The sequence below is a fragment of the Notolabrus celidotus genome, chromosome 3, assembly GCF_009762535.1.
Source record: "Notolabrus celidotus isolate fNotCel1 chromosome 3, fNotCel1.pri, whole genome shotgun sequence".
NCBI classification, from domain to species: Eukaryota; Metazoa; Chordata; class Actinopteri; order Labriformes; family Labridae; genus Notolabrus; species Notolabrus celidotus.
The window spans coordinates 12,472,535-12,487,205 of NC_048274.1; the positions used below are offsets into that span (position 1 = coordinate 12,472,535).

The 14,671-nt window shown below is 39.0% G+C and overlaps 1 protein-coding gene across 1 annotated transcript; it reads left to right on the forward strand.

The window, feature by feature from the left end:
- Positions 1-310: 310 nt before the first annotated feature.
- On the forward strand, positions 311-13,708 carry swap70a (switching B cell complex subunit SWAP70a). The gene is made up of 12 exons (XM_034679287.1): positions 311-695; positions 3,082-3,222; positions 3,862-4,035; positions 4,157-4,381; positions 5,693-5,839; positions 6,069-6,177; positions 6,338-6,519; positions 8,364-8,471; positions 8,955-9,121; positions 10,541-10,739; positions 11,141-11,237; positions 12,453-13,708. The coding sequence occupies exons 1-12, from the start codon at positions 600-602 to the stop codon at positions 12,569-12,571; spliced, it is 1,764 nt and encodes a 587-aa protein (XP_034535178.1). The 5' UTR covers positions 311-599; the 3' UTR covers positions 12,572-13,708.
- The last annotated feature ends 963 nt before the right edge of the window (positions 13,709-14,671 follow it).

Genomic DNA, 14,671 nt, shown 5'->3' on the forward strand with positions numbered 1-14,671 from the left:
CATTTAGATTTAACAATCAACATTTATATTTATACTAACATTTATATTTAGCATATGGATTTAACAGTGATTTTAATTTAAATATATTTGTCATAACAAAATTAAATGTGAAAATGATCAGAAATATTGCTTTGAATGTGATTGAAAAGAATAAGTGCCTTTTAAAAATTAACACTACATTGTTTAGACATTTAAGAGCTAAATGTGGAGAAATGTCAGTGTGCAGAACTTTACAAATGGTGCACCATAAAGTAAAGGTTTTAATTCATCTCTTGGTAGGCAGGGATAAAATTGGCCCTTGTAACATCTGTCCCCAGTCTCCCCTACTCCCTCCTTAAACCAGATAACAGTTCGATTGCAACACATGATTTAGGGCTTTGAATGCATTTGGATAATGCATGGAAGTAAACGATGCGTGGCGCTATTATCACACTTTTACTTCCCCTTGAGCAACAAACACCATGATTTAAAGGCAGAAGGTTACTCTCAGACAACCTGACACAAACACCACAGACTGACAGTCACTGACACTGACAGACAGACTGACAGACAGACAGACTGACAGACAGACAGACATTTGAAGCTGTCGAGGGAACAAAATGACGAATCGAGATGAGCTTTTAAAATCTATATGGCACGCATTCACAGCCCTGGACCTGGATCAACGTGGAAAAGTTTCTAAATCTCAGTTAAAGGTGGGTTTCATTTCTGGTTCCTTATTTTTTGTGTTTAAAGATCAGATGTCATCGTGTATGAAGAAGCACTCAAAGCGTCAATTAACGTTACTTCATCAATGATTTTACGTCACTTAAGGTGTTACCTAACTTTAATTATAGGATCTATTTCATATGAAATGTACATATTTTATCATGTTAAACTGTAACTTCACGTCGTTTTACATGAAAACATTGTAACAGTCTGTAAAGGGAACTTTCTCTGAAGTCTAACTTAATTTCACTCCAAAGCTAGTTTTTCCATTACCTCTGAACAATTCAACTTTTAAACATTTATCACATTCAACATGGCAACATTAAAACACTGCTTGGTGATTTATTTGTTAATAAAAGCCCATTAATGCAGATTATGTAATAACACAATGCTGAGAAGGTGCCCATCACCTCAAAGGGGATATCTACTTTTAATAGCCTTATACAATGGATAGCAAAAGTCTACACACCCCTGTTAAAATGCCAGGTTTTGTGATGTAAAAAAACGAGACCAAGATAAATCATGTCAGAACTTTTCCACCTTTAATGTGACCTGTAATGTGCACAATTCAATTGAAAAAAAAAATTGAAATCTTTTAGGGGGAAGAATAAAAAATAAATAACTAAAATAATGTGGTTGCATAAGTGTACACACGCTCTTATAACTGGGGATGTGGTTGTGTTCAGACTAAACCAATCACATCCAAACTCATGTTAAGTAGTAGTCAGTATACACCTGTCATAATTTAAAGTGACTTTGATTAATCCCAATAAAGATCAGCTGTTCTAGGATGATTTTCCTGACATTTCCTCAGTTGCATCTTATAGCAAAAGCCATGGTCCACAGAGAGCTTCCAAAGCATCAGAGGGATCTCATTGTTGAAAGATATCAGTCAGGAGAAGGGTACAAAATAAATAATGTTCCAAGGCATTAGATTTACCCGGACCACAGTGAAGACAGTCATCATCAAGTGGAGAAAATATGGTACAACAGTGACATTACCAAGAACTGGACATCCCTCCAAAACTGATGAAAAGACCAGAAGAAAACTGTTCAGGGAAGCCTCCAAGAGGCCTACATCTCTCCAATTCCTTATATGTTTCGGCTATGGGTAGGGATGCAAGACATAAGCCATTTCTTATGAAGAAAAACATCCAAGCCCGGCAAAATGTTTCAAAAACATAAATGAAGTCTCCCAGAAGCATGAGGCAAATGTTTTATGGTCTCATGAAACCAAGGTTGAACTTTTTGTCCATAATTCCAAAAGGTATGTTTGGCATAAAAAAACACTGCACACCACATAATTATTTTAGTTTTGTAGTTTTTATTCTTCCCCCTAAAATATTTCAATTTTTTTTTCAATTTAATTTTTCCTGTTATAGGTTATATCAAAGGTGGAAAAAGTTCTGACATGATTTATCTAGGACCCTTTTTTTTACATCACAAAACCTGACATTTAACAGGGGTGTGTAGACTTTTGCTATCCACTGTACATGTGTCATTGTATGCACTATATGTCTCTTTTGCAATATACCCTACATTGATACTGTATGCAGTGAAGATGCCAGGGTATGCCAATGCTACATTTGCATAAAACATTCAACATTGCTCTTACATGTCTTAACACTCACTTCAAAAAGTTCATCCAAGTGGAAAAGTTGAATCAAGTGTGTTTCACTTCTTTTGTTGTCAGATAAAATGGAAAACATGCTTCAAGTTGTCTTGCTGAAGCAAATGCACAAAAAGAAGTGCTCTTTTACTGCTTGGGCCTGAGTGTATACTGCTCCCTGGGTCTGATGCCTGTGTGCACAGCCAGACAAAGACACAAAAGTCTGACTTCAAGGATCCTGCAGGGCTTTCATCTCTCACATTTGATTTCCACACAGCGGAGCAGGCCAGGAAAACTTCTGTTTACACGTAGACCTTTCTACTGTGCTAATTTTCCTGTAAGAGCCAACTAATGCACCGTTTATCTACCGCCACATGACTGACAGAACAGATGTGTTTGCAAGTGGAGGTTATTTGAATCTAACCCTGGTGCTTGTTGATGTGAATAGATGCTACAGTAAGAAAAAAAACATGTCTGTGGTGTTATTCTTCATTATCATTGAAGCTCCTTCTTCTTTTTCTTTTCTGCTTTTCAATCAGAGAAGTGAAAGCACCCCTCTAAGATCAGAGGTCATGCATGGTCAGTGATGCTGCTGTGCGGTGAAACCTGAAAACTGTGATAACAACCAGTAACTCCAACTTGAACTTACCCATGTACTATATATTTTCATTTTGCAGGAATTAGTCTCCAGCTACAGTATGTGCCTTTACCTGCAGTACTCACGTCATATAATGTTAGTATGCATTTAAACTGTGTTTGTTTAGGTGCTGTCTCACAACCTGTGCACGGTGATGAAGATCCCTCATGACCCTGTGGCTCTTGAAGAACATTTCAAAGATGATGATGAAGGACCTCTGTCAAACTATGGCTACATGCCTTATCTCAACAGGTTCATTCTGGACAAGGTGAGGACAAAGATGCTTAAAAAAAACTGTGCTCTCTTTGTACAAGGCATAAGAATAAGACATACAAATAAAAAGACAAATATAATAACAATAACATCAGCTATAAATACAAAAGAACAACAAATAGGCATGACTAATTCTGTCAGTAATGAGCATGTCACTTTTAATCTTTTTATTTAGTGGTGCCTAAATCATGCTCTTAAAAAGCCATCATTATTTTTATTTAAATCTTGTTCATGTGAATTGTGAATCTTAAGTGTTCACATTGTAATTGAAGTTTTGAATACTGTGACATGAAAGGGTTTGTGTCTCATTAAGTTTTGCTCTGCAGTGAAGTGAGCGCATTGAGAAACTGTATACACATTAGCTGAAGTGTTGCAGCTCTAACTCTAATGTCAGCTAACAAACTGCCCAAGTTTCACTCTTTGCACTCGGAAGCTGTATTCTTGCCTTTCTTCTGAAGGGTCTGACTTGAATAAAAATGAGGCATTTAATGACATCAGGTTTGTACCTCACATCCTGCAGACTGGATGTTTTGAAAGGAGACAAGCTCCACTCTCCGGCTTTGCACTTTTTTAAAAACACAATGGTGCTGCTGACGAGTTTGACTGTAGCTGGACCCTGCTTTTCTTTTCACAGGCACAGAGGGATTTTGATGTGATGGAGTTCAACAAGATGTGTTGGACTCTGTGTTACAAGAAAAATATCTGCACTAAACATCTACTCATCATAGACGATGATGCTTTCAAAGTCTGGTGCATTTTCAACTTCCTATCGGAGCACAAATACCCTCTGATTATCATTTCTGAAGAGGTGAGGAAGAAGCATGCATTTATTATCATTCAGTTTGTACCTGTAAATAAACAAACAAAGAGCAAGTTCTCTCTCCTCCAACACACAGGGCTTTAACCTCTTTGTCCGTCCACCCCTTCAGATTGAGTACTTCCTGCAGAAGCTGACAGAGGCCATGGGTAGTGGATGGAGTATGGAGAAGTTTGCAGTTTACAAGCAGCAGCTGCATGGACAGAAAAACGGGCTGACTGCCTGGGAGATTATTGAACTGGTGGGGACGAGTTACTTCTGGCAAGTGAACCGCCAGACCCTGTCGATGGGCATCAAGGAGGTCTTCCAGGAACTCATCCTGGATGTGCTCAAGCAGGTAAGATGGGACAGGGATCTCACCTGAGCTGCTCACACATGGAGGCCATGTTTGATCCTCATAGTATGTGATTTACGCCACAGAGACAAGCTCTAAGAAGGAAGAACATCTGTACTTTACATGCTGCCCCTTATCCAGCAGACATTGACTCGAGGACACAAAAACAAAAAATAATCTGTTGAATTTAAAATATCCTCCCAGAATAAGAAGATGCAAGTCAAAATACATATATAAAAGTATCACCTGTTTCAAATCCGCATCAGTTGGACTTATTTTAATCTTGAGGAGTATTGGAGCTTAAATTATAGATCAGTTTATATTCAGCAGGTACATCAGTTTGTTGCACTATCGATACCATGTAACACCAAACACTTTAGATTTTCTGCCTTTCAGCTAGTTGGATCATCACTTCATTAAGCAGTTATCAAAGAAGTTCTCTATAAAATATAAGAAAAAGTTGATAATTTCTTTGTATTATTTTTGAAATTGTGTAAAAAAAGTGAAGACCACAAGTGTTACACAGCTTATTAAATATAACACATGATGTTTTAGGGAAGTAAAGACAGTTGCCAGATTGTGGCAACTCGAGGTTGAAATAGGACAGATTTTATTTTGTTTTAAAGGTATAATTTGTCCTTAATGATTTTAGAGCCAGTAATGCCACCTTGGGAATTTGGCCCAAAGAATTAGTGAAAAAGAAAGATTCAATTTAAGGCACTCAGGTTCTTTCTACCTCTAAAGAGCCGGAGACATGGTTCCAAGGTGAACAAAATAACTCCTTTTATTTAAACAAAATAGTAAAAATAACAATGAAATTACCACACACACACACACACACACACACACACACACACACACACACACACACACACACAGGGAAGGGGGGGACCTTATTCAGAAGCTGAGGCTTACCAATGGTTAATGGAATGAGGAAGCGGTGAGGGGGACAGTCATGAGCCTACATCCATGAACGTTTGGGTGTATGACCAGGTTGTGTTATGGGAGGGGATTTCTGACGGGTATCGGGTGATGAATTCATACATTTCAAAGAGAGAAAAGCTGCACAAGGAATTATTTTTCTTCTTCGTCTCCGAGGTTTCACTGCAGTGTTGCATTACTGACAAACTTAAATCCCTCTTAAACATCTATTTTAACACCGTCTGTCCAGTCCAGTCGCCTCCTATATCACTCACAAATACCCTGATACACTTGTAGCGTTCACCTCTAACTAGAAATACAGAATTTTTGGTTAGGTCTGAATAATAAGACGTGTGTTTCTATGTCTCCATATTGTGTTTTTATCTTTTGAAGGGATACATGATAAAAAAGGGTCACAAAAGGAAGAACTGGACTGAGCGCTGGTTTGTCCTTCGACCCAACTCACTGTCCTACTACATCTGTGAGGATCTGGTGGAGCAGAAAGGAGAAATCAGTCTGGACCAAAACTGCTGTGTGGAGGTCTGTCGCTTGATTTATCTTAGGATAAGTTGTACTCTATTCACAGTATAAATTGATACTGTGAATCTCCACTGACTAAATCATTGTATGGGATACTTTCTGAAAAAATGTAATGCAGCTCAAAAAATGTCATGACTTTTATCTAATTAGCGGTCACTGTGTCACAGTTTTATAAACTCATAGTTTGTGTGTTTAATTTAATGTGCCTTAATGTTCTTCTCTCCTGTAGTCTCTGCCAGATAAAGAAGGGAAGAAATGTCTGTTCATCATCAAGTGCTCCGATAAAAGCTTTGAGATCAGTGCATCAGACAAAAAGAAGAAGCAGGAATGGATTCAAGGTACTGAACAGTAAACATAAAGACTGCTGCACTTCTCTCTTATTTTTATGTAGTCTCTTTAATGTCAGCAGTACATCCACACTTTGATTGTTTAGTTAATAAAACCATAGACTTTATAAAGTAAAACAAACAGTGACTCCCCGCTCCCTCTCTTTTGTAGCTATCCAAACATGCATCCAGCAGCTGAGGCTGGGGCTGCTGTCCCCTCACCGCGAGGCTCGGCTGAGGCGCAGGGAGCTTCGTCAGAGGCAGCTGGTCGAGGATGAGGACCTGACGGAGAAGATGAAGCGGCTTCAGGCAGCCAATGAGCACAAACAGAAGCAGCTGGAAGCGATGAAGAAGGTACTGCTAGAGGGAGGAGCTTTCACTTTGGGTCTCTTTACAGACATAGGTAGTTTAGACCTGGTGTAATTGATTTGTTCTGGGTGATCTGATCACAAAATACACAGCTGGACAGATTTTATCTCCCAGTGGCCACTTGTGATTGGATCTCACTTTACTGCGTTATAAAACAGCCAGACTCTCCACATCATGTTGTCCTCGGTGAACTTGCGGTCTTCTAAAGTGATGTTTTCTACCCTGCAAACATGAAGTTTAAATGTATTTTATTTTATTTTATTTAACCAGTAAAACCACATTGAGATTAAGAATCTCTTTTACAAGTGTGTCCTGGCCAAGATCAGCAGCAGCATGTTCCAACAAAGTTACAGACAAACAACAGAGAATTCTAAAAGATGACGACATATTATGAATTTCAGAACAAAAGTCATCAGTCAAAGCATCTACAAGCTGATGCATCTTCCTCAAATTCCTTCAGTCTGCTTTTAAAAACGTTTAAAGAGACAAACTCACTCATACCCAGGCTCTCCTGCAGGATATTCCAGGCTGCAGGAGCAGCGTATCCAAAACACTTTTTACCCATTTCAAGACGCACTCTGGGGACTGAAAGCATAAACAAGTTTTGTGACAGGGCCACAGAGCGGAGATCTGAAATCTTAGGTACCTTCTAATATTTGACCAACTTTATTCAATTTCTCTATATTTTTTAATGGTTTTACAAAGAACAAGCACAGAAAGACAACATTTGAATTAAAAGGATATTTAGTTAAGTTATAAGGGTGCAATCTAATAAAACAACTTTAAACTCACATCCTCTCTATCAGTCTTACAGATTAATTTGTAGTGCAGCCTCACATTATAAACATACAGTTGTTATATCTAACCCTTTCTTTTGTTATGAGGTATCAACAATAGTGACAAATTTAAGCAGAGGGTGGGCTGTAATATAGTTGAAAATGTAGAGTGTGGCATGGATTTAGCCTCATTGTTTAACTGTGCGTGATTCCAGCCTGCAGCCCCTCTCCGACAAGTCATTCTCCTGCTCCTTCCCATTTTCCTGCTCTATAGACTGTCCTCTCCTCTCTGAATACAGGTGGAAAAGCCCCCAAAATATAACTTTAAATAATAAAACTGTGGAGTTATGGTAGATTGAAATGGATAAATTCTCTAGGTGACAAAACATAGAAATAAATCTCAAGTTTCTCTATTTTAATTTTAGAATGCTGTAAACCCTGTAGCCCATTTCCTCCTCAGGGTGTCAGACAGTCTGAACTCAATGATCCAAGGTGTTAATGACCTCAGTCAAAGTGTTAGTTCACTTCTCTTCAATTTCTTGTAACTTAATTTACAAGAACCATAAACACTCAAATTAATAAGAAAACCTGATTCAGCAGAAGAACAATGTTAAAAAGGGAAGCAAAACCTGCTATGCAAAACTACCGTATGTATCAGACATGGACACCTGCAGCTACTGAGAGGTGTGACACACAGAAGTGTTTCGGGACTACAGCAGATGAGTGATAGCTTCTCACTTCTCCTTTCATGTCACCAGATGTATTTTTTTAAATGTCAGTTATTCATTTATATGTATGAGAACAATAAACAAAGTATAACTATCCATTTTGTCATGAAGGATGCTGTTCACACTGTAAATAATTATAATAACAATAACATATTGCTACTGACACTACAAGAAGATCATTCTGAGCCATGAAGAGAATGCCTCTTTTTCACCAGCCCAAGTTTCAGAATGATGTCGGGTTTTTTTTAGTATTTCCTCTTGGATTCTATGTCAGTCTCTCTTCAAGTAGAGAAATGAAAGCTCTTTCTTCTTTTGTGAATATCAGAAAATGGAAGAAGCTGCGGCCAAAGCTGCGGCCGAGGAGCACAGGAGGAATAAGACTCAGTCCGACCTGCAGGATCGCTACAAACTGGACCTGGAGAGAGAGAAGCTGGTAACCATTGTGCTTTGTTCTGCCTCCCACAGCCATGATCCTTTGTCCCGGACATCTGCGGGTTCAAGAGTGTCACGCAACTAATGTGGTGACACACTTTGTTATAATACTGCAATAAGTTTGTTTAAGCAATACAAAAATCTCGTGTAGTCCATTTTGATGTTCTGATGAAGTCACCACCAGCCCTCTGTCCTTCCAGTAAACACATGCTAAAAAAGTTAAAATGATGAATCACATGATGCTGAGTCATCGTTCGTCTTATTGTCAAATGCACCAACTTGTGAATCATCATTTTAGTGCAGTGAGTGAACAGATACAAGCCTTTGTGAAATACTAAAACTTTAATGCTGATTCAAACCTTACAGCTCCTTAAAGTTGGAAGCAAATTGAAGTAGATTCAGCAAATTTCTCAATAAGAGTAGGGATTTATTGTTAATGTGTAAAGCTTGGTATGTATTACTGTGTGTGTATGTGCTGAATCAGGTGCGCCAGCAGATGGAGGAGCAGGTGGCTCAGAAGTCCAGTGAGCTGGAGCAGTACCTGCAGCGCGTCCGCGAGCTGGAGGACATGTACCACCAGCTGGAGGAGGCGTTAGAGGACGAGAGGCAGGCCAAGCAGGATGAGGAGGCCATGCACAAGCTGCAGGCCAGGTCTCTGATATTTATCATACACATATACACACACACACACACACACACACACACACACACACACACACACACACACACACACACACACACACACACACACACACACACACACATTATTTTATTTACCCACGGTATGTGGGTAAATAAAATAAGCAAATACAGTATTATATGAACGTCTACTTACTATAGCGACAGATCTGCCGGGTTATTTTTAGCGGTTGTGTTTTTTTTTATTTCTTGGTGGACCTAAAGCTAGTGGTTAGGGATTTGTGTTAGAGCACAGTCTTCCACCCTTTCTGTATATGTAGGTGAACAGCTAAGCAGGAAGCTGAACACACTTTCAATGAGGGTTACAGGCAGTAGAGCACAATTAATGTTGTTACAGGTTAGCAAGTGGTGAAATAGGAAAAAAAGTAGGATAAAAACAACAAATGCAATGATAGAGCATCTGAAAAAATTGATAATATGAAAAAAGCAACCTTTAAAATAAGTCAATGCCTGCACAGTTTTAGCCTAATGGTTGAATTGCGCTCTCATTTAGCAGGCAGCCCGGGCTCAACTGTATACTGCAGCCCCTTTCCCCAACTCTCTCTCCTGGTTTTCTGTCCTCTCCTCTATGAATAAAGGTGCTAAAAGCCCCAAAAATACAACTTATAGAATAACAATAATAATAGTAAGTCAATGCAGTAACAAGGAAACAGGATTCAGAACTGTATTTTCACTTGTGTTATGAAAAACATATCATCCAGAGTTAAAGAGCAACTAACATGCAGTCTTTTTCTTGTCACACTACAGTATATTAAGGGTTTTTTGACACATGTGGTCATTGGTTTCACTAGAGCATAAATGTGTTATAAAAGTCATCCAGTGTTCCCAAACAGTATGTATACAGCCAAACAAAGGGACCGCTTTGAGGACGTTTTCAGAGAACACTTCCGCCAAACCAAACTTTAGATATCAGTCATAGGTAGCAACTATTAGCCTAAAATGTTAGTGAAATATCCTGAAAGCAAATAGTTTATGGTCTGCTTTTATCTGTTATAAGTGCAGAACTAATGTCATAAAATATAGACATGTAGATTCAAGAGTCAAAATTCAAAATTTGAGATTCCTTTTATTCCGCAAAACATCAGAGTTTCAGGCAGAACGAAGTTACGAGCATGGCTCATTTAAAAAAAAAAATACATGTAATGAGTAAGTGTGAATAAATAAAACAGCAATAATATATAAAAACAGTAGTTAAATAAATGCTAGATATTAAAAATATCTGCACAGTCATGAATAAATAATAATATACACATTTTCCCAGCAGCTTGTTGTTGCACAGTCAGCGTGTCCTCACACCAGCTCCTCATGTCCACATGCTCTAAACAGGGATCAGTTTGGTATAGAGCATCATTACACTGTTTTCCATCACAGGCTGCTGGAGGAAGAGACAGCAAAGAGGGCAGAGCTGGAGCACATCCACCTGCAGCAGCAGAGGGCGCTGTCTCAGACAAAGGCAGAGAAACAGGAGCTGGTGGCCAAGCAGCTGGCCAAGGAGAGAGACCTGCAGGCGGCCATGATGCAGCTGGATCAGCTGGAGAGGGAGCGACAGGGAGCGTTGGAGCAGTACGAGGTCAGGAAGCACATGTGGAAGTTCACGAAAACAGAAACTTTATCTACAAATCTACTGATGGAGGGGAAATTAGAAACTGGCATTAGAAACAGTTTTGTAACAAAACTGTTTCTATTCCCTCAAGTGTGTTTGTGTTATGTTTAACGCTTACATTAAATCAGCTGCTGGTTCAGCTCAGCAGAGAGGCTACAGTCCTCCTCGTCACACTTGTCATCAGGGCAGTCCCCCCCTCTCTCTCTCTCCCCACATTTCCATCTCTTTCAAACTGTCCTATCTAATAAAGCCAAATAAATCATCTTAAAAAAAAAACACTTGTACTACCATCATCACAATTCACAGTTGGTCTCAAAGTGTCTCTTAGCCTGACTCCATCACTCTCATTCTCTCTTTCTGCTGTACAGGAAGTGTCAAAAAAGCGTGAGCGAGCAGCGAACAAGACAAAGACCTGGAAGGACAAAGTGGCTAAACACGAAGGGCTGGTGCGCCTCATCCAGCCAGGTAGGACCGGGATTTGAGAACTTTGGAAACATAACTTCTGATGTGGTTTTCGCAGATTTTACAAATTTGATTTTGGCAATAGTAAATGGACAGCACAGTCAACTTACCTCTGTTTCTTGTTCGTATAAAACAATGCATCAAGATTGTAAGTGACAAGAGTAAAGAAATAGTTTTCCCAGTTTGTTGTAGAAGAAAAACACTGGGCTGAACAGCTCATGAACAAAAGGGGACACAGCCTCTCGGTCTGAAAGTGAAGCCAAACCTGCTTTCTTTCTATGACCAGTTGTATAGAAGGTGACCCTATATCTCTCTTGATTTGCTCTCATGTTGCTTGTGTGTTCTGACTCTTCTTCATTAGAGCCAAGGTGACTCGCCAGTCAGAACAGAAGCCGTTTTATCGAAATACGGTTAGTGTTAGCTCCAAAAATATAAGATGGCGATGTCCAAATGCTAAACTCCTGATGTCAAATGTGAGTCTTCAAACAAATCGTTGATGTCTGGGTAGCTATGGCCGCTTCTTTTCAGCCTTGACATGTTCCAACACATGAGACGTACTAGGTCTAGACCGTACTCTGTTATATTATCAACAAGGACCCAACAGGACTCAAGAGAGCATAAGATCCAGTCCCATCTTACAGACAGGACTCAGTCTGATCTCATCTTAATCCACCATGAGCAGAGCACTTTGCAGCATTTAGCAAGTTACAGCGGCAAGGACAAACTTCCTTTAACAGGCAGAAACCTCCAGCAGGACCAGACTCATGTTAGACATACATTTGCTGAGACCGAGTTGGAGAGAGGGATAGAGGAGATGATAGTGGTGAGACGGATAGTAGCAGTTGTAGCCGCTGGCACGTCCGTAGCACCATACAAAAAAAGGCCACCCCCACGTGTGATTTGTTGCTGTGTATATCTGAGTAGCAAGCGTCCAGGATCATCTTGAAGGCTGTCCCAGAAGAATGTATGTTGTTTTAACATCAGATTATTGCCCCTGTCCAACATCAGATGGATATTATTTGAGTGTGCGTTAATATTTTGGTTGTTAAGTTAAGTTAACACAGCCTATACTCTTCTGTTTTATTCCCATTGTGAGCGGGTTACAAACTCATTGCTTAACAAACTCAGTTTCACACACAGAATTGTTCTAATTTGTCATCTGAATTCAGGTGTAGAAAACAAAGTACCTCTTACTCTTTGTTTACCCTGGTTTTTCAGGTCACAAAGGACCTCAGAGGATCACTAACTGGGGTCCTGCTTCATTTACCGATACTGAGCTGGAGCTGAAGAAGAAATCATGGCAGGAGCAGAAGAGGCAGAACGCTCAGGCTCAGTGAAGAAGACAGCTGGATCACACGCTGATGAGGATGACTCTGACTGAAATTTACTCTGGAGCCAAAACTGTCACATTCAAGGCCTTGAAGACGTTTGATAACATGAACTAACTGAGCCACAAAATAGCTGCCAAGAATACTTTTACTGATACGATTTACTATAACATGAAATGACGTTCCAGCACTAAAAGTTTGTTTTTTTTAAACTAGTAAAATTACCTTTAGTCAAAGTTCACTTTACTGGCTGTTTCTGGAGAATTGCCTTCATCATCTATACAGTTTTAAGACACCTGAAGTGTCTCTGTGACCACTGAGCAAAAGAAAGGTTGATGATAAATATTTTTAACTATTTTAATAAGGTTATTCCATTTTTGGTTTTATGTGCTTTGTTTGATTTTCCTCATTTTGTCATGCTTTGTAGAGACAGTGTTATTCAAACAGCGAGCTTTTTACTGACCGCAGAGTTTCACAGTAGATAATCTTTGACTGCTCAGTTTGTCGCTAACTGCATATGTTAGAGTCATAACCTGGATTCTGAAAGTTTTAATAAACCTTTCTATATTTTTTGAACATTGATGTCTTTTTTCATCAACAATTCAAGAGTCAATCCATCAATTAATCAAGCTTTATTTATATAGCACCTTTCATACAAGTCAAATGTGCTTTACAGTGATTGAAAACAAGAAATAAGCAGAAATAAAATTATGGCAAGACATATTAAAAACAAAAATGGATTTTAAAATAGAGACTAAAATAGAGACGAATACACTCTGTGACGACCCAGAGACCTCCCGCTTTGCCTGCATGTCTTGTTTGTTTCAGTCTCCATGTGTTCCTTAGGCTTGCAGGTATCTGGAAATGGCATGTGGGTGGAGCTGGGAGGGGTAGTCTGAGTTACCTGCCCAGTTGGGCAGGGCCTTCAGAATACACAAAATGCCTGACTTTCTGAGCTCTTACTCTCTCTCAGCTGGGCCTGCTACTCCTTCCTCATCCTGTCTTTCGTGGTTTGGAGCATGCATCACCACACAACACTTTCACTCGTCCACACATTTCAGACATGACTGATTATTCATATACTGATATATCACAAGTTATTTGATTACTTTGGTTCTGAGAGTTGAATAAATAATACTTTTGAAAGCTTTATGTGTGTGGCCTCCCTCCTTGTTACCAGCCTTGAACCAGTTGGTAACAACTCCAACAACAATCAAATATGTGTAATTAAATTAAGTTAAAGCATCAGATTAATATTAAGAATATAGATAGTTAAAGTAAATAAATTAAAAAGGGAAAGGTTAAGAGTTGAAAATAAAATGAAGGCTAAAAATAGCAATCAAACTGAGTAGATCAATAAAAAAATGAATACTTAAATAAAAATAAAATAAAAAATTCATATAATAATAAAACAACATTCAAATCAATATTAAAGAAAAAAGTAAGTAATAGAAGAAGAGAGTGATAAGGATAAAGAACCCACTTCATCTGTCCTCCCTGTGATTAAACCCTCTTTTTTAATCATAGCACAGAGCGTCCACTAGGTGTCAGCATATGAAAAGGATGCATATGAGCCTGAGTGCTGGTGCTCCAAACACATGTGGCAGCTGTCATCAGCAGAAGCCCAGAGCACTTACAAACACATTTGTCTTTTGTTTACATGCAAAAAAAAAACACTCCACTGCATTTTGAACATTCTTCAGATTCTCTAGGAGCCTCAGTGTATTTTCACCACTGGATGATGATGGTGATTGCTTCAGCCTGAAAACTGCAGGTGCCTAGTGTAATCAATGGTGGCTTGTATTCCTGAAAAGAGTCATTTTCAAAATACTGCTTCACCACTTCAAAACATGAGCTGATGCTCTTCAAACTGAGAAACACAACATGTTATTTTGAGCCTGTTTTAAATCATCAGTCTGGTTCTCATGCACACTTTGAGGTTATGATTGGGTTTTCAACAACATATAACAAGTGTCTTTGTCACATGATGTGCTTGTAAATATCCCATCCTTGTTTCGGAAGATGCTGACTCGAGTTCTCGGAAAGTCCGCTGTGTCTTGTTAACACATTATCCAGATTTCTGAACAGTATTTGTTGAAACACATCACA

Coding starts and splice junctions, on each gene's coding strand:
- swap70a (XM_034679287.1), top strand. CDS start 600: ATGACGAATCGAGATGAGCTTTTAAAATCTATATGGCACGCATTCACA. Junction 4,382..5,692: donor TCCTGGATGTGCTCAAGCAG/GTAAGATGGGAC, acceptor TATCTTTTGAAG/GGATACATGATAAAAAAGGG. Junction 6,178..6,337: donor GAAGCAGGAATGGATTCAAG/GTACTGAACAGT, acceptor TCTCTTTTGTAG/CTATCCAAACATGCATCCAG.